This window comes from Strix uralensis, chromosome 15 (assembly GCF_047716275.1).
Source record: "Strix uralensis isolate ZFMK-TIS-50842 chromosome 15, bStrUra1, whole genome shotgun sequence".
Classification (NCBI taxonomy): Eukaryota; Metazoa; Chordata; class Aves; order Strigiformes; family Strigidae; genus Strix; species Strix uralensis.
This window is the reverse complement of record NC_133986.1, coordinates 11,751,107-11,774,009: the sequence shown is the minus strand read 5'-3', so window position 1 is coordinate 11,774,009 and position 22,903 is coordinate 11,751,107. Positions and strand designations below refer to the sequence as shown.

Sequence of the window (22,903 nt, the reverse complement as noted above, 5' to 3'; positions counted from 1 at the left end):
TTTTTGGATGATCAGTATCAGGTTCATGCCTTGTGTGACTGAGTTATGACTCTTCTGAATGTCATTGCGTGGCTGAGGTGGAAGATGCTTTAAAAAAGCAGAGAAAGGTTTTTTAACACCTAATCGAGACACACCTTGTATGTTTAGTGAACTACACAATTCCTGGAAGAACATGTAGCTTGTATAATGACAAAGTGAATAAATTTTATGTTTTAAAATAAGTAGCTTTGTAAGCCGTAGTCTTCTTAAAAGAACTGTAATGAATAATGAATGAATGCAACGGCAACCAGTTAAAACCAGCTTTAAGTGAAATTATAAAGCTTTTAATCAAAGCTTGCAATGGAGTTTTCATGAAAAGTAGAGACATTTGGACAATTTCCCCAAGAAAATGAGAATGTGACATCTGAAGCACCTTATTCTGCATGACTCAGGAGGAGGGACAAGAATCACAAGCTCATCGCTCCTCTCTGCTCTGTCCTTCCACCCCCTGGGCACGGGGACACCTCAGAGCACGCTGGATATGGTGCTGGGGCTGTGTTCAGGGCCTGGGTGGGGAAAAAACCCAGTTCCCCTCTCCCTGAGACATCAGGGAGTGCACCCACCGTAATTGCCATGGCCAGCATCACCTGGGGCCTCCACCCACACTCTGCCCCAGGCTCGGGCACTATTTAAGCTCAGCCCTGGGTCTTTAACCACTTCCAGAGCTGGGCTGTAGCTGTGCTTTGTCCTGGTCTTCAGCTTTCCTGGCTTGAATTTGGCCCTCGGTTTCCCCTGGGCTATCAATGGGAGCTGCTGCTGTGCTGGGTGCTGTGGGACCGTGCCCTGTGTCGTGGCCACCTTCAGCTCCCAGTTTGCCTTCCCTAGGGAGTAACTGGTCCTCGCTGCTCCCCGAGCCATGTTGCATTATGCAAATAGAGTGAACAACTCCTAACGTGAGACAAGACCCTGTAGTGTCCAAGCTGAGGATAAAGCAAGCTGTTACGGAAGGTAAGTGTTACAAAGATCTCCTGCCCCCCACCTTTTCCTGAGGCTGGCTCTTAAGAAAAATGGCCCCTGCTCAGCTGCATGCTCTGGACAGATTTTTATTTTACTCTATACAAGGTATCCACAATCTTGCATCTGAGATTAAAAAAAAAAAAAGGTTTGGATTATTGGTATCACAATACAGTGGGTGTGCTTAGGTCATGGCTTCTATTGCCATCTAAAAGAAATCATGCTAGGAGTATTTATTTTTTATTTTTGCTATGAAAAAAACAATGTCTGGACTAACTCAGATGCAGCCATGTACAAATTAACATTAAGTGACAGGTGACCTCGCTCTTCTCTCTGTGGGGATGTGGCATCCCAGTTCTTGCTCAGGGTCTCTCTTGGGTCATGGTCAGTTGTCTCTGCTCTGGAGAGCATGAGATTCTGCAGCATCCCTTCGTGGCACCTTCTCAGCCTTACAGCTGTCTTGGGGAAGAGTCAGCTGGGAGGAAATATAATTTACAACCACCCCATGACAAGAAAATAGCGGGGAGAAATTTCTTCATTGCTAGTTACAGTCAATCCTGCTAAACTCCTTGCTAATAGGGAGAAATACCACTCCCAGCTGCTGCTGCTTCTCCTCCTAAAGCAGATGGAAGATGAAGCCTGTTTCTCTCACAGAACAAACCTGTTTGGCTGAGTTAAACGTCTTGCAGCTGTAGGAAGCAAGGTGTAGGATGAGATCCACACGGGTGGCCAAGAGCCCTGCTATGCTGTTGGGTACAGGCAGAGACAAGCTGCAGCTTTCATCCCCCAGGGAGGAAAATGCCTGGGAGTTCAGCAGGGAAACCTCCCAGCTGCACGGTGGAAGGTCCCTCCAGGGCTGGAGGCAAAGCAGCCGAGGTTTTTCAGCACAGACACAGCCATGCTGGGGCGTTCTGGTCACTCACCGATTTTGCATCTTCCTGATGCTAGAGCACAGCACTTGCTGCTCTCATCCCCCAGCAGCTCAGTGGTCTCTGCTTCTCCTCCCTTTTCTTACTTTCCATAGCACATTCCCCTGGAAGCAAAAGAAATTTTTTTCCTTGTAGTTAGCCCAAAGTGAGGTGTGTGGTGGCTTTTTTGGTGGTGTTTTTTGGATATACCTCCCCAAAAGCCTCCAGTCCTTAAACTTGCCTCTGGAGGAATCAGTGCAACTTCTTTAGAAGCTATGCTTAAGAGGGAAATTCCTTATGAGCTTATTTTTACCACCTCCCATGATATGACATCATTTTACAGGAAAAAACCCCAAGAGATGACAAGGAAATGTTTATCAGAGGCCTGTAATGGCTGGATGTTTGGTAACATTGAGTCTCTGCAGATTTTAAAGCATGCTTAAAATTTGCTGTACCTGCTTCTGTAAATAGAAGTTGTTCCTTACTCCTCTGGACAGCTGACTTAAGACTTTAAAAAAGGGAAGCAGCAGGGGTTTTATCAACTGATTGGGGTCAGTTTGGTCAGCAGGCAACTCACAAAAATATTATTTGCTGTTGCTTTTCTAAGTGCATCCTTGACATCCTTGTTCCTCAAGCTGTAGATCAGAGGGTTGAGCATCGGGATGACCAGGGTATAAAACAGGGCGGTGACTTTCTCCATCTCCAGCGAGTACTTGGAGCCTGGTTGCATGTGGCTCAGCCCTGCGGGCACGTAGAACAAGGTCACAGTCAGGAGGTGGGAGGCACAGGTGGAGAAGGCTTTGTGCCTTCCTTCGGCAGACCTCATCCTCAGGACTGAGAAGAGGATGTGCACATAGGAGATGAGGATGATGATGAGCACAGACATGGAAATGGTCCCGTTGAGGGTTACAAGCAAAAGCTCGTTGAGGTGGTCATCAGAGCAGGTGAGTTTCAGCAGAGGGTTAGTGTCACAGAAGTAATGGTTGATGACGTTGGGTCCACAAAAAGGCAACAGCAGCAAGCAGCACGTTTGGATTGATGAGTTCAAAATCCCCCCAAGGTACGACCCGGCCACCAGCTGAATGCAGACCCTCTTGGGCATGGAAATAACGTAGAGCAGTGGGTTGCAAATGGCTACGTAGCGGTCGTATGCCATCACAGCCAGCAAGAGCACCTCTGTGGTCACAAACACAAGGAAAAAGAAATGCTGGACAAAGCAGGCAGAGTAAGAAATGGTTTTCTTTTCCACCAAGAAGCCAACAAGCAGCTTTGGAGAGAAGACAGAGGAGTAGCAAAGATCAACAACAGACAGATTGCAGAGGAAGAAGTACATGGGGGTGTGCAGCTGGGGGTTTGTCTTGATCAGCGTGATCAGCCCAAGATTGTCCATCAGTGTGATGAGAGAAATCGTGAAGAAGATGAAGAAGAGAGGAGTCTGCAGCTTAGGCTCACTTGTCAGTCCTAGGAGGATGAAGTGGGTCACCATGGTGTGATTGCCTTGAGCCATATTACTGCTCTTCGTAGCAGCACACCTGTCGGAAGGAGGAGAAAGAGTGAAATAGAGAAGAGCGATGGCACGGACTGCTGAGGATGCTGCTAACAGCACGTGCTCCGTTAGGCTGTCCGTTGAAAGTACATTGATACTTGAGATAACATCGACCTGTGCTTAGGGTCTCAATAAATCCTCACAGGCAGAGCAACTCATCCAAAACCTTTCAGAAATTGCATTTTGTCCTTACTCCCTTTAATCAGGAGGCTGAATCAAAAAAATATTTTTTTTTTAAAAAAAAACAACCAATATTGAATGATTTGAAAACTGGAGAAGCAGTGAAGAATTTAACCTGTCACCTTGCTTCATTAGAATAGGAGGCAGAAAAAGGGAGTGTATTTAATTTTCTTCATGAGAAGACTGAACAAAATGAGTTATGCCAACCCTGGGTGCCCCAAATGCGCCGTGCCCTCTGCTCAGCTTTGCCCCAGCTGCTCACACCAACTCAGCAAGCGAGCTGCGGGGCACTTGGGAGGGTCACTTGGCAGCCTGGGACAGAAATTCCTGGTCAAGTGTAGCAAGAACAGGCTGAGCTGCCACATTTCTGTCGATAATCTTGGTCAGGTTCCAGCACAGAGGGAAATATTCCCCCCAGTGTTGCAAATCACAGTGAAACAGGGTTTTATTACACTCAAATTTTTTATCTGCTCCAGCTCAACTATTATTTACATGTTTTTTTTCCACTCAAGGTAGGGAAGGAAGGCATTTTCAGGCTGCTTTTCACAATTGTGAGACTGAGAAATGAATTGTACATGATGTGTTATATATGTAATAGAAAGCTGTTAGCTGTATTCATGGGAATCCAGGAGGCGAGGGAAAAAAAATAAACAAACCACTTATCAGAAGGCTCCATATAGCAGAAAGAAAACTGGTGCCTTTATTTTTGAACCCCACACCACCTTGCACCCAGGATTTTTTTTCTAATCAAGCCCCTCCAGTGCCAGTTACTCTTTCTAGCAGAGCACAGCAGATGTTAGGAATCCTGAAAGACTTGCTTCTGGTATCAATAGTGGTACTGGTATTAATTAACAATATTATCAGTGTGATAGTAGTGGAAATCTTTGTTTAGAACAGAAAATATAAGGCGGAAAAACCCCAACTGGTAGTGAAAACAACATGAACTACAAAGCAGGCAGGCGATGGTGTGGTACTTGAGCTGAAGAACAGGGAAAGAGCAAAATCTGAGCAAAAGATTGATAGCTGGTAGGATATTTCTAGGTTTTGGCTGCAGCTGCTTTTCCACTAAATGAACATTTTTTTGAGAACACTCAAACATCTTTATGTACAAAAATCCATAACAGATCCACCCAACCCCACTGCTGGGACCAAGCTTTAATCAACCACCCCATCAGTAAAACCTCTTCCGCATGGATCATCCCTGCAATTCCCCTCCTGCAGCAGGGAGAGAGGATAAACTATTTCTCTGAAATAACAAGACCAAATGCTCAGCTGGCTCCTGAGGTTCAAAGCTACTTGTAATACCTTTTGTAAAGGTGCGATTGGGACTTACCGAAACAGGGGATGTTGCTGTTCCCCCTGCAGCACAGTCCCGGGGCTGCACAGGTGCCGTGGGTGATGCCTGGCAGTTCTGCTCACGCAGCTGGTGCCACCGAGTGTGTTACTTAATCGTCATTCTTGGGTTTAGCGGTTCCCCTCAGGGTGGCTGTCTCACGCTTCAGATATATCGCTGCTCTCCACTTCTCTGGTACAAAACCAGATTCTTACATGTATCTCTAACAGACAGTTTTCACTTTACAAATATTTATGAGGTTCCAACATAGAAATAGTTGGTAGGATATGTCTAGGTTTTGGCTGCAGCTGCTTTTCCCTTTCACATCTTTTGAGAACAAACATCCTTATATACAAAAAATCCGTAACAGATCCACCCAACCCTACTGCTGGGACCAAGCTCTCGCCTTCTGCAAATGAGGAATGATACTGCAGCACAGGCAGAAGCAGAAGGTTGCTCTAAGCTTTGCAGTGTCTTTTTATTCTTTCTAGAGAAATATCTTGAAGACTATTTCCTCACGGGCTGAGCCCCGTGTAACGCTCCCAGGCTACGGGGCTTTCCGTGCTGCTGCATAGCGCAGTCCTGCTCATCTTCCAGCTGTCTTCCCTGTTCAGTTTACACATGTTCAGGGCAGAAGAGCAGCTTTTCAAATGTTTTCTCAGAGGTTTTATCACAGTAAGATGGGGACAAATACTTAGAAAGCTCTGAAGATAATGCTTAGAAAGTCAGACATATGGAAAATACAGTTTAGGTCTATTCTGCTAATGGAGTTTTTGCCCTGGATCAGTAAACTTGCATGCTGGGGGGCTTTAATCTTGCTCTACATTTGAAGCCTGTGCCTACAATCCTGCTTTCCTGTATAACACCACATTCTTACCCACCCTCCAGATGCATCCTTCTGAGATTTGCACGCGATGTGTGCGTCGTCCTAAGGCAAAAAGAAGAAATGTGACCTGTTTTCCCCCATTCTTCAAATGACTGGTGCTGCAGGAGGAGGGAAGCAGCACTTTGCAGATGTGACGCTCCAAAGTGAGACCGAGCGCGTGGCACCCGGTTTTTGACCAGAGTGGGTGGTGACACTGTCCCAGAGGAGCTTGTGCAGGGTGACAGCTTCTGGGTTTATTTACTTCTTTGGCCCTCATCACTAAAAAAATCCCTGAAGTAAATCTGAGGTGAGCAAAGAGCTTCACGCCAGCCACGGAGGGGATCATTAGGAACTCTCAGAAGAGTCTGGAAGGAGTTTGGACTTGGGTCCTGTCCCCCACAGCTACTGTGCAAGGCTCATTAACCTCTCTGCTCAGTGCTGATGTGGAGGGGGGGAAGTTTTCATCTGTGCTGAGCCACAGGTGGGAAAGAAGCCATATGCGTGTGCTAAATAACACTTAACAGGATGCTAGGGTTTGGAATTTATTCTCCTGTTTGAACTGTGCAATTTCAGAGCTTCACTTAAACTATCCAGTTGAAGGTAGCTGAAAGCGTGAGTGCTGTAACCAAAGTCAAACGTGCACAGAAATCACTTTCCCTCCCTGCACGTGTAATAGTTTTCATGGCTTGGACTTAGAAAAACCTGATTTCTGAAGTTCAAGATCACCTCTGTGGCTGGAGATCCCTCCTGCATCCTTCACCAAACGCCCCAAGGGAAGCCACAGAGGGGAAGATGCATTTCAACCCAAAGGTACGAAGCACAACGTGTACCTGGGTGTAACAGCACAGGCCAAGTGCACAAACACTGAAGTGCGTTTCTGTCATCAGGGTGATCGTGTGCATGATTTTACTTCAGGCTCATTAGAGAAATTAGTCACTTAAAGGCCACTTTGTGTGCATCCCTTGACAAAAGGATAGGCAGCAAACTTTTAATGTTCTTTAAGCGAATTAAAGGTATGTGAAAAAGCAGTTAAACTTTCTTAGAAATGTTCCATCATTCCCATCTCATTCCTTGAACTATTCTTGGCATCGTAACAACGTGACATGTCATAACGTGATGAGGTAAATGCTGTTCAGGTCAGCAAGAAGTGGGCAGGATGAAGAAGGACTCTGAAACCAGTTATGGAGACCAGGGTCAGGTTGAAAACAGCAAGTTTGCAGGTTTTTTTTCCTGCTGCTGACAGTGTACTTCCTTGCTATAAGCATTTTCCTGACTCTTACTTCCAAATACTATTTTTTTTAATCACTAATTTCCTTACCACAAAAGAATTTCACTGTACCTTTCCACGTGGTCACAAGGTATTCACAGATAAAACAGGATTATTTAATTATGAAGCTCCTGTTAGGACAAATTACAGATTGAAACATTTAAGAGAGTACACATCAAGCAAACACAATCCTAAGCTTTTTGTCATTACTGCACTTTGAAATGAAATAACATAATATAAAGTAATGAAATGTGAGTAGATAAAATGTCTGAACCACGGTGACTCCTGGGCTAGTATCAGTTAAGCACAACAGAGATCTTAGCAACGTCATAAAAATTTCAATCCCTTTTCACTGACAGCTTTCTACATGTAATAAACACATTTCAAAAGATAAGTATCTTTATCATTTGAAACTCATGTAGTAGATAGTCTCCTGTGTATCATAAGTGTATAGCCTACTATATATCCCACTACAGAACATACACTATGGGCTACTCTATATCATATATACTGTCCTGTACCAGTAGTATAGCCTACTATGTGTTGTAACAGTGTAGGGATAACTCACCCTGGTGACTGCGTAAATCTGGATGGAAGGTAATGAGGGTGGAGGGTACCTGGGAGGGGGAGGACAGGCAGAGGGAGGGGGACATGGTGGACACTGAAACATCCCAGAAGAGCCAAGATTTCAAACTAACCTGCCCAGCAAGGCTGCACCTTACAGCCTCTGGGGAAGACTGCAGTGAGACCTTCACCTGGGCTCCACTCCTCCCTCAGGAAGCACAAACCAGTGAAAGGACGTTTAGAAGTTACTTAAACTGTCTGAGCAGGTTTTTTCCAGCAGAGGGAAAAAAAGCTTGTGGCTCAGTGACAAGGATTCCAGGCTGAAAGCACAAATACTTGCAGATAGAAGCCTTGTTAAATATATATATAGTTATGTATATAAATATACAGACCATATGCTAAAACATCACCCCTCAAGTTGATTTTTAAATCTGATTTTCCCTGCAGCACTTTCCTGGCTCTCTGGGTGCAGATTTTGCCAATAATGTGATGGGATAAGTGCTCATGGAGAGAAGATGTCCCTCTCAAAGCACACCAGCTACAGCTGCCCTTGCTGGAAACATCCAGGCTTCCTCCTGCCAAAATAGCTCCAGTTTAGGGCTTGGAATTAAGGTTAAGCCAAGACTCTGTGAAAAACCACCGAGACTTGCAAGTTTTGGGTGCTCTGCTCTGGGTGCCCTTTCCCACGCTCACGGCAAGTCGCAGCCAGCCAACTCGAGAAGCTCCACGTGCAGCAGCTGCTGCCATTCTTCACATTACATTTAAGAAAATTTCAGAGGTGGCTTAAAAATCAGGATTATTTTAGCAATGTTAATGGAATTCCCCTGCAAAACAAGCCCAGCTTCTTATTTTGTAACTTGGCAGAGTTCACCCACAGATCTTTGATGTCTACAAAGCATCCAGAAGCTTAAAACTCAAATTTCCTGTATTCAGGCCTGTGCTTGACTTGTTGGCTGTTGTCACTAACAGGTTTCCCTCTAAAACTGGGATTTTCCTTCACCTGTGCAGCCTTCAGCAGCAAGGTTTAAGCCACCTCTTCAGAGAATAAGAAACACCGTATTTGTGTATAAATTTTATTCTGAAAACAAAACCCAGCACATTGCTTAGACAAGTAAGAGGAAAAGGCTATGCAAATACAGAAAAAAATAAGAAAAAAAAAGAGGCACTATCCTTTTTTCTTCTTAGCCTGGGACCTGTCTCTGCGTGTACAACACAGAAGGATGCCTCATGCAACCAGGGAGTGAACACGCTTCCATTCTAGGTTTACTGACAATTTTTCTTTTTAAACATCAAACAGAACCTACCAGCCAAATTCAGGTTTGGAGAGCTGCAGTCTCAGCTCAGCTTGCCCTCGCTTTAAGCACTCAGAGCAGGCAGAACTTTGCTGGAACCAGGATTACAACTTTTTTTTTTTTAAACAAAGAAAAGTGACTACAATAAGAATGAACCTATACCCAATCCTCAGCAAAGGGAGAATTTTACCTCCTTATTTCAAGTCTCCTTCCCAACTCCACCTTGCCTTCCATTCACATCTCCCAGTTTCTCCCTCAGCCTCTGCTGCTTGCACCTACCTCTTTTTTGGATGGATTGTCAGGCAGAAATTTTACCATTTGTACCCAGTTTGCTCTCTAACTGTTCACTTTTATTTCTTAAATCAGAGAGGGTGTTTGTGATCAGCACCTCCCTTTAACTCCACGGCCTGGGAATCACCTCTGGTCCTGGTGGTCTCATCGAGTCTCAAATGGATGAACGCTGCTGCTGAACGGGACCCCCTGGTTCCTCACCCCTCCATGTTGTGGTTGTTTCAGCTCTCTCCTCGCTTCATAAACTACTACTGCTGCGCAGGAAGACACTTATCTGATTCACTAACTTAGCCTTGTTGGGAAGCACTTGAGCAGGATCCTTCCTAGCACTAACACGCAGAACAGAAAAACGACCATTTGCTATTAGCCTAAAATTCCTGGTTGAGCATAAAAACCAATCAGAGGGGGGTGTGGTCGGCCAGTCTGGTTATTTCCCCTTTTTGCTCTTTGCGGCGTTGTTGGTCTTGGCTTTTTTCTTGGCCGACCCCTTGGTCTCCGGCTCTTTGCGCTTGGCTGAGGTGATGGAGCCTGTCACCTTGAAGAAGTCGTCCAGCCGGCCCTGCGTGCTGCCCTGCCGGCTTTTGCTCAGCCTCTTGACCCCGTTGCGGATCCTTTCTTCGTTGAACTGCTTCTCCCCACACATGAACTGGACGAGCTCCTCTTCGTTCGGCTCGGTCCACTTCAGCTCAACAGTGTCGGGGTTGACAACATCAGGCTCTAGGAAGAGCTTCTGGGCCTCTTTGTGCAACCAGTTCTCGGGCAGAGGGTACTTCTTGGTGTCTATCTGCTGAACAATCTTCTCAATGGTTTTGTGCTCCCTGATGAGCTCAACAGCACGTTTGGGCCCAATGCCGCGGATGCTCTCGCAGTAGTCACAGCCCAGGAGGATACAGAGATCCACAAACTGTTCCCAGGTCAGGTCAAGATCCTGGAGAATACGGTTCAGGTGGAACTCCTGGATGGGCAGCTTCTTGGTTTCGCTGGCTGTGAGATGCCGCATCAGGACGGGACTGCCAAAGGTCAGGCAATCCATATCTTCCGTGGCAGCTGCGTAGACCTTCCCAGCCTTCACCAGGGTAGCGCAGCTGGCTTCGGCCTCCCCTGGCGCCTCCACGTAGGGGATTCCCATCAGTGTTAGTAACTTCTTGCACTCATCGGTGTGCTGCTGGGTCACCTTGACCAGCCTCTTGCTGTACTTCTCGATGTTGTTCTCCTCCCCGGCCTCCTGAGCCTCCTGCAGGTGTTTCTCAGCCTCAGCCCGGCGCTCAGTCCGCTTCGCCAGCTCCCCCGATTTCAGCTGTGGGGGTTTGCCATCAAAGACGTAAACCGGCTTGATGCCGTTCTCCACCATGCGGATGGTCCGGTAGAACATGCCCATCAGGTGGCTCGTGGTCTCGCCATCCTCGTTCTGAAGGACTTCGGCTCCTTGTCGCACGGCGATCAGGAACTGGTAGATGCTCATGGAGGCATCTATAGCGACCTTCCGGCCGAAGTAAGACTTGATGTCATTCTCCCGGATGGCGCTAGGAGCCACGTCGGCAATAAGCTTGGCCAGGCCATGGATTCCCATCCTGGGGAACAGAAAAGGGGATGTTGGGATCAGGCTCAGCTCACGGTGCTGGGGGGCGCAGGGGGTTCACAGCAGGGCTGTGGGTGTGCTGTACCACCTAAACAGCAGGGGCCAAAGGGAGGTGGCAAGCCATTACCCCATGGGGTGCAGCCCCCGCTGGCTGCCATCGCCCTGCTTCCCACCTCAGCCTCTTCCGGCCCGTCGTTATCCTCCTCTCCTAATCACAGCCTCACCATTACCCCCCCACCTTGCCGCTGCGGCCTCTTCCAGGCCGCAGATACTCTCCCCGGGCCCGCCTCAGCCGCCATTAATTCCCCCCACCCAGGCTGGCCTCAGCCTCCCCTATCCACCATTATGCCCTTCCCCGGTCCACCGCAGCCTCCCCTAACAGCCATTATCCCCTCCCCGGCCCGCCTCAGCCTCCCCCAGCCGCCATTACCCCGCAGCTCGATCCCGCCACCGCTCCCGCGCTCCGCCGCAATGCCCGCCGGGAGCCGGCGGAGCCAATAGCGAGCGGCTCCCACTCGCCCCGCCCACCCATCCCGGCATGCCCTGTTCCTGCGCTCCCTTTCCGCTTCCGGTGGAAGGAGGGAGGAAGGGCGGGCAGTGGTGGCGGCGGCGACGTGTCGAAGCGGAGCGGGAACCGGGACTTGGGCGACATGGTGAGTGGTCGCGACTTGGGGCTGCGGCCGCGCTCAGGGGCCGACGTCCCATCCCGTCCCCTGGCGGCGCCGTTCACCTTCTCCTTCTCCCCGCAGGAGCTGGAGGCGATGAGCAGATACACCAGCCCGGTGAACCCGGCCGTCTTCCCCCACCTCACCGTGGTGCTGCTGGCTATCGGCATGTTTTTCACCGCCTGGTTTTTCGTGTATCCCCGGGCTGGAGGTGGGGAGGGGGGGTGTGTGGGACAGGGGAGCAGGCGGGTGGTCCCCTCACCTCACTCTACCTCCGTTTTTACCTTAACCCCTGGGCTGCAGCTACGAGGTGACTTCTACCAAGTACACACGGGACATCTATAAGGAGCTGTTGATCTCGCTGGTGGCCTCGCTCTTCATGGGCTTCGGCGTCCTCTTTCTGCTGCTGTGGGTCGGTATCTACGTCTGAGGCCCGGGTGGAGGAGCACCGGTAGCGCCTCGTGAATCCTGATGGCTGTAAGCTGCCCGAGGTCTTAACGCTCTGGGGTGTGGGGGGATCCTGGAAACGCAGCTCTGTGACAGCTGAGCTTTACAAAAGCCATTTTTCTTTGGGGTGCAAAGTTAGGATGAGCAAAAGGCTGTGGCCTCATCCCAGCAGCGACCTTTGGGCTTAAGCATCGCAGCTGCTCCGAGCTGCAAAGCAGCTGTTGGGTAACTTGGCTGGAGAGTGTGTCCGTGGCCATGTTAACTGTGGGCAGAACGGGCGTCCATCCCCGTTTGAGGCACAGGGAATTGCGTCTGCTGGGTATTGTCATTTGTGGTGTTAATAGTGCAGAGGCTGGCCCTGGGGAACGCTGTCTCACCGACCTCTTCCATCTCTCATTCCAGGTGAGAAGCATGGCAGAAGCTCTTTTTGTATTTCTTTTATACTTCAACGACAAAGCCTGGATCAGGTGTGGGCTGTGCTCCTGGCGAGTGACTTCTGCCAGCCCAACAAACTAAACCTGAATAAAGCCAGCTCTGTGATGCACCTGCCTTTGGACTCAGGGTTTGTCTTAGATCTTTTTTTTCACCTGGCTTTTCCAAACCACTTTGATATTGGCACAAGGTCCATGTGCTTTGGCACGGGCCCAGTGTTTATCATTGATTTCCACAGCTCTGTATGCCCAGAAGCATTTCAGTTCCACCGTGCACCCTAGTGCAGCTAGACTCTAGAAAATAAGTGCTTCCTGCTGCTTCCTAAGCCTGCTTTTATATCCCTCACCTCCATTACCATCGTGTCCCCTCTTTTTGGAAGGCTGTGCCCATTCTCATCCCGAGCCAGCAGCGCTCGTGGCCCCTTGTAAAGCAGGAGAGGGACACGGCACCACTCTGAGGTGCTTTGCTTCCCCTGGCAGCGCATGCTGGGGCCCTCCCATGCTAGAACCGGAGCTGATGGTGGACGTACTGGTTGTTCTGGGTGAAAGGGCGTGTGCAGAGCAGTTTCTGGCCAGAGATATACTGAGTGTCTGGGGGGCACTGTAGTGGGTAAGCCAAGCTGTGTTTGTGGGAAATGAGGTTTTGGGAAGAATTCTGAAGAAGTACAGGTCAGAATAATCTTGCAGCTGGATGGGCCCTTCAGTTAAGTAGCAAATTAACTGCCTTGCCTATAAAAGAGGAGTTTATGGCATGCCTAACTATTTTTATAGGTAGCTTTGAATTTGTAGCCTGGATTTCAAAGCAATTAGATGTCAAAATCAGAAATTCAACAGGTGACTTAGAGATTTCAAGCCCTAATTTCCTGCCTGGGAAGGCAGCTTTCCCTCTGCGGGCGCTCTTAGATGCGTCTGGACGTGGCCCTGACCTCTGACGCGTGAGGAACGAGAGCTCTTTAGCAGCGAGGTGTCCTGACCCTGCATGGGCATGACTGGAAACTCCTGCTGGTTAATGACACGGGGTGGGTTGTTCCTCTGGCTTGTGGGAAGCAGTTTTGTAGCTCCTGACCTGAAAGATTGTTATTTCATAGCAAGGGAGGAGTGCGCCAGGAGCCATCCTTGGATACAAAGCAGTATTTATATATTTATTTATATGGGCATATTTACCTCCAGCATAAAACAAAGTCTAAATAAGCCAAACAAACAAACAAAAAGAAGTGGGGAATCCGGAGACTCAGCACTCAAAATTCAGCAAAATATAAATATAAATCAGAAAGAAAGGAGGGAAACCACGCTTGTTCCCCACAAATAAAAACCGATAATCAATAATACCTGCTAAGAATGCAACTCTACAAACTTGCTGGCAATATACAGTGATTAAAGCTGTGACAGCAACATTTAAACCAAACAAATTAGTGCTTTGCTTTTTTTTTTTTTTCCTTAATTCTTGCAGTGGTGGCATAGTCTCTATTTACAGGCTTTAAGCTCTAACAGTAGGACAGAATGTGAATTTGCTTTTGAAACAAACTCCGAAACAGCCAAACTTTGGCAAGTGGCCTCATTTCCACACTTGTCTTCCTTCCTGCCAGGAATGTCTGGAGAGATGAAGCGTCTCGTTTCCAGCGGAAAAAGAGGGTTTTCCCCAAGCTGGAGACATTGGCTCAGAGCTCCCTCCGTCTCATACAGGGAAAGGCCTGATTGTTACCTCTCTTGTTACTGATTGGGGAAGGGGCACCCTGGGGGGGAGGCTATGCAAACAGCTGTTTCCGCGGGCTTAGATGCAAATCCTGTGACCCTTTAAATTATTACAAACCCCTTTTGAGCTTGTTTCTGCCGTGCGGCGGCTGGCAGAACTGGCGTACACTTTGGGATACGCTTTAAGGCAAAAGATAACTATTTGCGTTATAAGATGCTAAAAACCACGTTCTGAATCCCTCTCCTTTTGACACCGGGGATTGCTGTCAGCCCGGTGCCGCTCTGCTGTGAAACAGCGGGACGTGGGTAGGGCTGGCCTTTGCACTTTAGGTTTTTGAGCTAACTGGCCACTGTTTTTGAGGCACACAGCGTTTTACACACATATGGGAAACACGCTGTTCCTTCGGGCTGTCCTGGTAGCAGAAAAAGGCACTTGAGACATTCCCGTAGCCCTCAGGCACTTGGTTTGCCAGGGGCCCTTGTAAACCCCATGGCGAAGCATTGCAGGGACACCCGAGAGGCTCCATCTCCTCTTGGGCCACCGCTGCGGGCACGTTTTTTAGCGATTGATTGATTCTTTCCCCTCCAGGAGCTGCTTTCCCCGCGGTGGGGCGAGATGTGCTCATGGGTCTGGGCTGCCCTCAGCCAGGCCCACCCCTGAGCGGGGGTTGGTGGTGGTTGCAGGCAGAACTTTCCGCTCTGGCCCTCACAACACCACCAGTTACCTCCACAGGGGCTAAATGAGCGCGCAGGCATTAAGCCCAGCTCAATAATACAAGGGAAAAAAGCAGGTCTGAGAAGGCTACCTCTCAGCTGAGCAGACGTCGAGGAGCACGTGGCATCCATCACCTGAATAAGAACTTGCCAGACTGGGCCACTGATTGCCAAATGGAGGATAAAAGCTGCCAAGAAAGTAACTTCCCGGTTTAAGGCCAAGCAAAAAAAACTCAGGGAGGGAAGAGCAGTGAGCTAGAGAGCTACATCAGAGCGTTTCCTTCCCAGCTGCAGGGAGAAACAGCAAACCCTGCTGAGCGTGGAGCTGACCTGCTCGTGATCAGCACTCCCAAGCCTTGGGACCTCTTGTTTTTTTGTTTTTTTTCAGGGTAGTCCCTTAGCTTCACTGCTGCTTGGCTGCCCGGCCTTCCCTGCTCACCCTCTGGTTCCTGCCTGTCTGGGGTGTTTTAGTAACTCAAGAGCGTCACCAGTGTGCGGTAAAGTGTTTTTATGGTGGGAATGAAAACCTTGAAACAGAAATAAAGAGCCTTCGGTGGCAGAAATGCCAACTCCTAGCGATGTTGCAAGGGCTGTGGCTGCTCTGCTGGGCCAAGCTCAGGAAGAAGTTCTGAGATGGGTGATGGGAGATAAAACTCCCCAGATGGGAGAGGCGGCCGCAGAGTGTCCCGCAAGATGTGCACAGGAACCATCCCTCTATCTGGATAAAAAAACCCAAAAATCTTTGCAGCGTGTTTCCCCGGAGCAGCAGGGCCAACCACTCACTCCTCGGTGCTGGTAACACCACGGCCAGCACTTGGCAAAGGGAGGGATCGCTGCAATCTGCTGAAAGCACCAAAAAGCAATGGCCAGAGCCTGACGCAGCTTCCCAAATCCAGTTTGGTTCGAGTTGTCTGCATCCGGTGAGGGGGCTGCGAGGGGCAAGGTGTGCTCCTCTCCGAAGTGTTTCCCCCTTGACGCCTTTCCCCAGCCGCGGCTGCTGTTGTTGTAAAGAAACGTGTCTCGGGTGGAAGAGCCTGGCGGTGGCTCGGCCTCGGGAAGGCAGACGTCTCGTTTTGAGCAAGAGGGGCTGGAGCAGGACAGGGAGGAGGAGGCGGCATGGTGCTGGTCAGTCGCTCTGACGTGTCCCAGCCCCGCTGTCGCAGTCAAGCTTTAACGTGGAGCTTAGCAGTGGCCCCCTTTGGTTTCTTATGTGAGACACACGTAGCTCAAGAGGGACAGAATTAAGAGACCCATTTTTATACGGCTTAAAAAAAAAAAAAAATTCAGTAGTTTAGCAAGTTAAGAACTTGTAACAGTAAAATACCCCAAATACACTCAACATAACTGCTTTCTGAGAACAGTGACAGCCAGGGCCCCCAGTCGCTGCCATTCTTTGTGGGAGAGGATGGGCCTCTCCCGTGCCTGGCAGAGCTGTTATGCCCCGAAGCCACGTCACGCGTCCCCAGCGCCTCGGCCTTGCTCTGCAGGGCGCACCAGGCTCTGCCAGTGGGCTCTTGTCTCACATCTGGGCAGAGGTGGGTGTGTTGGCTTGAGAGCTGACCAGGCAGCTCCACACACACTGTGAGAGGCCACAGGCTGTTGCCAAATGAAAAAAAAAAAGGTCCCATGACGATAATGCAGGTGACTCAGGGTAATTTTTCTCCCACCACGGGTTGATGGCAAAGTATCCCCACATGCGGTTTGGCCTGGGCACAGCCTCAGCAGCATCTTTAGTGGGGTTCTTGAGTTCATCCAGAGCTGGATACGGTGCAAGTTAGAGTACAGCAAGGAGGGGGAGAGACAGGGCTCACGTTGAAGCTGCACCTTCTCTCGTTGTCCACAGAGGACAGTCTGTTTGTGGGTCCGGGGGGTCTCTGGGGGTCTGTGGAGTGGGGCTGCGGGGGATGGCCCTGGGCCAACTCGAAGGAACAGCAACTCCAGTGTACGTACGACTTCCAGTACGTCCAGGCACAGCCTTCCTTTCCAGGCCAAACTCCAGCGTTTCGCTCTCGGAAAGGGCTCCAGTGTTGAGCAATTCCAGTGTTGGGTGAAGAACTGATGTGGGACATCTGGGACCGCTGGGCCAGGAGAGGATGGAGCTCCCATCCGGGCTCTGGGACGCAGCAGACCCGTCCACCTTCAGTCCAGTGTAATGCTTTCAAATCCAGTGTTGCAAAGGGAGGGAGGAGTGATGGAGGACACAAGCATCCCCAGAAGGGAAGGAGAGAGATGTTGGGGGCGGCGTGGGATGGCGGGAGTGGGTGCGAGGTGAGCCCAGGAGGTGCCACAGGGTTGGTTTGTGTTCCTGTGGCTCAGGTCCTGTGTTCCGCGTGTGCTGTGCTTCAGTGCCTGCGTCACCAGCCCCAACCAAACCAGCTCCACGCCCCACACAGGAGGCAGGGGGAAGGTGGGGCTGGGGGGCTAGCGGAGGAGGAGTCTCCCCAGTGTCACCAGTCCCCCTCCTCTCTCCAACCAGAGGGCACTGGTGCTGCCAGGACTCACTCACAGAGCCAGTAAAACTGAAAATAATAGTCAGTGAAAAGGTGGCCCAGCTGCTCGGGAGCAGTGCTGCAGTTGGCTTGGCCCTGAGAGAGAGCAAGAAAAAGAGCTTACAGAGAGGAGTAGGACACAAGGGCAGAATTGTGCCTGAATTAGGAGCTGGGGCAGAGAAAAATCAGTCCCCCACCACCCACATAACTGTGGAAGGCAACAGCCATGGCGGAGAGGGCTGTGGAAGCCTCTCAGTGCGCTGTGGCCGCTAAACCTGCCGTGGTCCCATCACTCTCCTTCCGCTTGGCCCTGGGCAAGAGGAAGGACAAAGCAGCTGCTGGTACTCACAGGCTGGGCTACTCTGAAGTGGTAGGTAAACTCCTGGAAAGACATCATCACGAGAGGCCAACGGTGCGTCATTTCCTGGGGAAGAAAATAAAAGAGCCAGGATGAGATGGGGGCTGAGCGTTGGGGGATGTTCTCCCAGGTCGGACTGACAGGGAACCACAGCAGCTCGCGCTGTTGAGTGGAGAGGTGACCTCTCCAAGGTCAGCAGGTGAGCTGGGCTGAGGGGCAAGGAGGCACTCGGGGGTCTGATGAGGACCTGCAACCACCCCCCAATGGGATTTCATTAGGATGCATTACGGCAGCTTAAAAAAAATTAATAAATTCAGTAGTTTAGCAAGTTAAGAACTTGTAACCATAAAATACCCCAAATACACCCAATGTAACTGCTTTCTGAGAACAGCGAGAGCAAGGGCCACTGGTTGCTGCCGTTCCCCGCTTTGTGGGAGAGGATGGGCCTCTCGGCAGAGCTCTGTTAGCCTGGGGCTGCCGCGAAGCCAAGTCACGTGTCGGCAGCGCGTGGCAGACCTGTCCACGTTCAGTCCAGTGTAATGCTTTCAAATCCAGTGTTGCAAAGGGAGGGAGAAGTGACAGAGGACCGGTCTCTTGTCCCCACAGCCCCGGGGCTCACACAGAGGGGCTGCGTGGGATGATTTTGGATGGGTGACCGCATGCAGTAGGTTTACAGACACCTCCCTGTTGGGGCTACAGGGGTGCCTGAGGGTCGCTGACGTTAGCCAGCGCAGCGCACAGCTATGTTGGAGCATGAATTCCCTCCTGTGCTGCCCTAGCCAGGCTCCCGTGGTCCTTTCTGGAGGGATCGGCATGCTGGGATGACACGAGGCATGTGGTTTTTGTGAGCCGTACCCTCCTTACCTGTGCGTCGGTGGCATCAGTGGAGCTGTTCGTGCTTGCGACATCCTGGCAGGGGTTGCTGGAGACAAGGCCACAAAGGGCGATGGACACAGCGGAGGAGGAGCTGGGGAGACAAGAGACAGTGAGACTCTGCTGGTCTCTTCCCCAGCTCAGGCAGAAGACACCATGGCCACATGGCATGGTATCTGGCTGATTTCAGGGGTCCCGAAACGGCTGAGAGCTGAGCCCTGTCCACTCACTTCATCTCCAGGGTCAGGTTGGTGTTCACTGCTGTCAGCGAGTTGACAGGGATGCGGTAGGTGAAGTTTCCAGTCCTGGGGACACAGAGAGAGCATTAGGCCTCCCCACAGCATTTTGGGTGGCTGTGAGAGGGCCAGGACAGGCCCCAAAATCTCTGTTGGGCTGAGACTTCTGAGGGGAGAGCGTCCTGAGGATGAGCTCATCACCAAACACAATTTTCCTGCACTCTGAGAGAAGGACTCGGAGCCTCAGCTTGTCTGCCCGAGGAGCAGCAGGGGCTGTCTTGGGGGGATGGCAGAAAACAGCCCATCTGCTGCTTCCCCTGGAGCTCCCACTGTGGCGCTCACCTGCATGCCTCGGCGGCTGCGCAGTACTGGGACTGGATGGCCATATCGATCTCCACGATGCGGATGGAGCGCAGCACTGGGCTTGGCCCTGTGGGTGCAAGAAGAGGCTATTTAGGAACAGCAGAAGGGAGGGCAGTTGGGGTACCCCGAGCGAGAAGGGTTGGAAGGGATGCCTGGCACTGAGAACACCTTTCCTCATCATCCTGTCATCAGAGAGGGGGTCAGATTGTCAGATTGACTGCGTTAATGCCATGTCCCAGGCACGGAGAGGCAGGAGAAGGGGTGCCCTGGACTATACCAAGGGCTGGGCATCGACACGCCTTTCTCACACGACCAAATCTCTGCATTTCTTCCTCTAAATCCAATTTAGAAATGGCTGAGCAAGCCGAGATGGGGGTAAGAATGGAGACACCGGTACGGCAGCCTCAGAAGGGAACTAGCAACTGGTTAATATGGCCAGAAAGCATAGGACAGCGTGGGGGAGGAAGGGCAGGGCTGGAGGTTGAATCTGGGGGCAAACAAGCTGCGGGATGGGGACACAGAGTGCTGTGCAGGACAGATTGGTTGAGGACACCCCAGGAGAGAACCCAGGACCACAGTGCTGCTGCAGGGAGGGAAGAAGATAAGAGTCCACCTACCATCCGTGCCGGGATCCTCCGTGCGAGGCCACTCGCTCACCGGCTGCTTGACGCTGCGCTGCTGCCGGGCCTGCCCCAGCGGGGAGTTGCTGCGGGAGAGCGAGAGGTTGGAGATGTACTTGGATTTGCCCTGGATGTGGGTGAAGGGGGAGGAGGGGCTGGCATTGGGGCTGCCGAAGCTCTGAGACCTGTCAGGTGTCTTTGGCCACTTGGTGTAGGAGGTCGCTTTCCCAGTGATGCCCCTGGATTTGGCTTTGATATTTGTCACTGGCAGGAGTGAGGTCTGACTTTGGTCTGTGAAGAAAAGGGAGAGGAAGGTGGTGCTGAGAGGCAGAGCGAGGCTGGCAGCACTCCCGACCTCTGAGGCCAGCGCAGAGAGAACAGCTACCAGCTCTGGGATTGTCCTGTCCCCGTGTCACCTCCCCTGTTACCCCTCTGCGTGCAGCCCAGGCTTCCCAGCCTGACGGCGCCGGTGGGATCCTTGCAGCAAAGGGAAGCTAGAGCAGGCTGCGGGGACACAGAGGGGCACAGCCCTGTGTTTGGGTAGGACATGGTGTTTAAGGTGAGCTTGAGACATGACTCCGGGGGTGTTACGGCTCCACAGTGACTGCCTGAGGTGCTCTTCCTCCCGCAGCAGCAACAATGATGGAGCGAGCAAGCTTGGAAAAGCCCTGCTCGGGCAGGCAAGAGGCAGCACACCTCCTGGCGTGTCAGAACCCTTCTCTGAGCAAACAGGAGCGAGGTTAGACTCTGTGCTGGCAAAACAGGCAGCTCCAAAGACTTTCCAGCCCCCACTTACCCCTGGCAGCATGATCACGGGTGTCTGAACCCTGCCACGCAGGCAGCAAAGGCTGTTTAGCCTGGAAGTCCCATTTTGCCCCGCAGCTGCCTGCTGGAGCGCGGGTCTCAACCCAGGCAGCAGGTGTGGAGGAAACCCGGAGCATTTTGAAGGGCAGGCTGCACGTCCTTTCGTAACGTGCAGAGGTGAGACACGAGGTGAGATGGGGCTGGGGATATGAGGTGATGCAACGGTGAGACAGACCTCGGTGTTGTTCCAGCACCTCCCGGGTGCCTGGGCTGGTACTTACCTGTCCGGTTAGTGGCATGAGTGGGGCTGGTCTCAGAGAGGGCAACAGAGGAGACGTTGGTGGGAGCAGCAGAGCAGCACATGGAGAAACACGGTGGGCTGAAGCAGGCTAGCAGGCTGCGACCAGCTGAGCCGAAGGCTAAGTCACGCGCATCCTCTGTAACTGCAGGGCAAACGTGGAGTAAACCCAGGGGAGAGGCATCTAACAGGAGCAGCACCAAGCATCCCTTCCACAAAACCAGAGCCCCAGCACCTCCCAGCACGAAGGCAGCACCGTACCAGCGAGCCCCTGGCACGGAAGAGCAGCCACGTTCACCATTTTGCACCACAACCCACCATCGTGTGTGTCTGCCAAGCCCTCTGCGACCTACCATGGTGCGTGGGGGTCCTGCCACCGGCTCCGTCTGATGCAGCTGTGGAGCGCACCATCTGCGTTTTATCAAAGTTCTGGCTTGACCTGAAATGCAGGAAAATATGGTGAAAACCTCTACCATGGGGGACAAGGGTGTCACTTGTACATGAAGAGAGAAGCGGCTGTAGCAGTGAGTGGGGCGATGGAAGCAGGTACATGGAGCAAGAGCAGATGAGGAGGGCGCAAGGGTGAGGAGGAGCACGGACTGGAGGGATCTGGGAAAGGCAAGGCAGGAGAGGCACGCAAGCTGTGAAGGCAGCAAGGAGAGCTAGGAAATGCCACAGCAGATCATGTGGCAGCCCCACGTCTGGCAGAGACGAGGCTCAGCTGGCTCAGAGGACACCAGCAACACTCCCTCAATGCTCGCTGTGAAACAGGGTGTACTCAGGGTGCTTGATTTCCAGCAGCGATCTCCGGGGTGGATTTACGTGCTCCAGTCTCAAGGCGTTAAGCCGTAATGGGCTCCAAGCACTCACCATTCCCTAAGGGAGGTGCCCCTTATCTCTCAGAGACAGACTGTTCCTCACCTTGTTTTTTAGAAATACACACAATCCCACCCAGATTGATTTCACGTAATTTCAGCTGTTTCACTAGAACTAGTAAGATCTGAGCTGAGGACACCACAGGCAGATGGGAAAGGGAAGGAACTGCTGCCTGGTGCTGGTTTTCTCCCATGTCTGCACGGGAGCCCAGCATAAAACCACTTCTGGGCATCAGCTACCACCTACAGAGACACGGGGTAAACCAAGGCCTTCATGGGCTGTAACTGCCCACTGAGCAGAAATTTTTACTGAGCTCCTAACAAAGATGTTAAAGATTTTACCTGTCCAGACCCTGCCCAGTTCGGTTTTATCTGTCCCACATTTTTCTTGCCCTGGACCCACGTCTTGCCTGTCCCCTTAGCACTGCTCAAGGTTTCTCAGAGATAAATGGAGCTTTTACTCATTTAGAGAAATCAAAATAGCACATTGTCACCTGCAAGACTTACCTTACTACACATATTTATTTTTCTGGTGGAAGGAAACTCAACGCCGCTCTCCTGGAGGGAATGTGGGCACCAGCCTCTGGAGAAAACCTTCACCCCAGCCAAAAACCCACCCCCACTCCCCACGTTCCTCCACTGCCTCATCAACACTTCCCATGCGTGGCTTTACCTTGCATCCCACAAGCAATTACTTTTTTAATAGCTTCCTGTGAAACACTCTGATGTGGAGTTCTTAAAAGAACAAATTAATTGTGCCTTCCACCGCTCTTTATGCAGTGTTTTGTTCAAAGGGTGCTGACAGACAGGTAGGGCCCGTTTTCCTTTTAAGGGAAGTATTTTGCAGCAGCCCTGCAGACTCCATTAACTGAGGTGCCTTACAGGTCTGTACCTAATGAGTAACTCTCTCAGTACCTTTCCAAACATTCCCAGTGGTGATGGCTCATAAAAAGAAATAATTTAGGTTTTTTGCTGTCCTCCTTTTGCACAGTAAGCTGTCTTGTACTTGAAAGTGACCCTCCACAATAAAGCTACGCACATATGGAGAGAGGGTAGAAACATCTTTTTGGCTAATTCTTCGAAGTCTTCATTCTTTTTACATACTCCCTCCACTCCTTTCAGACTGTCTGCTCCTGCTCTACCTGTAGTACATAATTTCTTTATTTAGCCTTTGATTAATTGGTTCTTCAATCTCCTAGTCCTAATTTCCCCTTTCCAAT

The 22,903-nt window shown here is 50.9% G+C and overlaps 4 protein-coding genes across 9 annotated transcripts in view; 1 reads left to right on the top strand and 3 right to left on the bottom strand.

Annotated features, from left to right (window-relative positions):
• Positions 1-1,096: 1,096 nt before the first annotated feature.
• LOC141950447 (olfactory receptor 5J3-like) lies at positions 1,097-7,082 on the bottom strand. The gene is made up of 3 exons (XM_074885248.1): positions 5,842-7,082; positions 4,961-5,152; positions 1,097-3,433 (listed from the first exon to the last, which is right to left on the bottom strand). Exon 3 carries the CDS (start codon positions 3,406-3,408, stop codon positions 2,440-2,442), a length of 969 nt encoding a protein of 322 aa, XP_074741349.1. The 5' UTR covers positions 3,409-3,433; positions 4,961-5,152; positions 5,842-7,082; the 3' UTR covers positions 1,097-2,439.
• A 1,633-nt stretch (positions 7,083-8,715) lies between these two features.
• FEN1 (flap structure-specific endonuclease 1) lies at positions 8,716-11,281 on the bottom strand. Its single transcript, XM_074885237.1, has 2 exons — positions 11,249-11,281; positions 8,716-10,810 (listed from the first exon to the last, which is right to left on the bottom strand). The coding sequence occupies exon 2, from the start codon at positions 10,807-10,809 to the stop codon at positions 9,667-9,669; it is 1,143 nt and encodes a 380-aa protein (XP_074741338.1). The 5' UTR covers position 10,810; positions 11,249-11,281; the 3' UTR covers positions 8,716-9,666.
• A 103-nt stretch (positions 11,282-11,384) lies between these two features.
• TMEM258 (transmembrane protein 258) lies at positions 11,385-12,479 on the top strand. The gene is made up of 4 exons (XM_074885294.1): positions 11,385-11,471; positions 11,568-11,677; positions 11,787-11,960; positions 12,333-12,479. Exons 1-3 carry the CDS (start codon positions 11,469-11,471, stop codon positions 11,911-11,913), a joined length of 240 nt encoding a protein of 79 aa, XP_074741395.1. The 5' UTR covers positions 11,385-11,468; the 3' UTR covers positions 11,914-11,960; positions 12,333-12,479.
• Positions 12,480-13,477: 998 nt separating this feature from the next.
• Positions 13,478-22,903, bottom strand: part of MYRF (myelin regulatory factor) — a 64,215-nt gene continuing 54,789 nt past the window's right edge. For 4 of the 6 annotated variants that reach the window (XM_074885172.1, XM_074885174.1, XM_074885173.1 and 1 more), the window contains 8 exons: positions 21,162-21,247; positions 20,792-20,953; positions 19,704-19,997; positions 19,066-19,153; positions 18,718-18,792; positions 18,479-18,581; positions 17,606-17,680; positions 13,478-17,352 (listed from right to left, as the gene is read on the bottom strand). In XM_074885172.1, coding sequence (XP_074741273.1) covers positions 17,266-17,352; positions 17,606-17,680; positions 18,479-18,581; positions 18,718-18,792; positions 19,066-19,153; positions 19,704-19,997; positions 20,792-20,953; positions 21,162-21,247 — 970 coding nt within the window. In that variant the 3' untranslated portion in view covers positions 13,478-17,265. The remainder of the gene's footprint in view (positions 17,353-17,605; positions 17,681-18,478; positions 18,582-18,717; positions 18,793-19,065; positions 19,154-19,703; positions 19,998-20,791; positions 20,954-21,161; positions 21,248-22,903) is intronic. The other 2 variants (XM_074885175.1, XM_074885176.1) reach the window with 1 other exon arrangement.

Coding starts and splice junctions, on each gene's coding strand:
- TMEM258 (XM_074885294.1), top strand. Junction 11,678..11,786: donor TTCACCGCCTGGTTTTTCGT/GTATCCCCGGGC, acceptor CCTGGGCTGCAG/CTACGAGGTGACTTCTACCA.
- LOC141950447 (XM_074885248.1), bottom strand. CDS start 3,408: ATGGCTCAAGGCAATCACACCATGGTGACCCACTTCATCCTCCTAGGA.
- FEN1 (XM_074885237.1), bottom strand. CDS start 10,809: ATGGGAATCCATGGCCTGGCCAAGCTTATTGCCGACGTGGCTCCTAGC.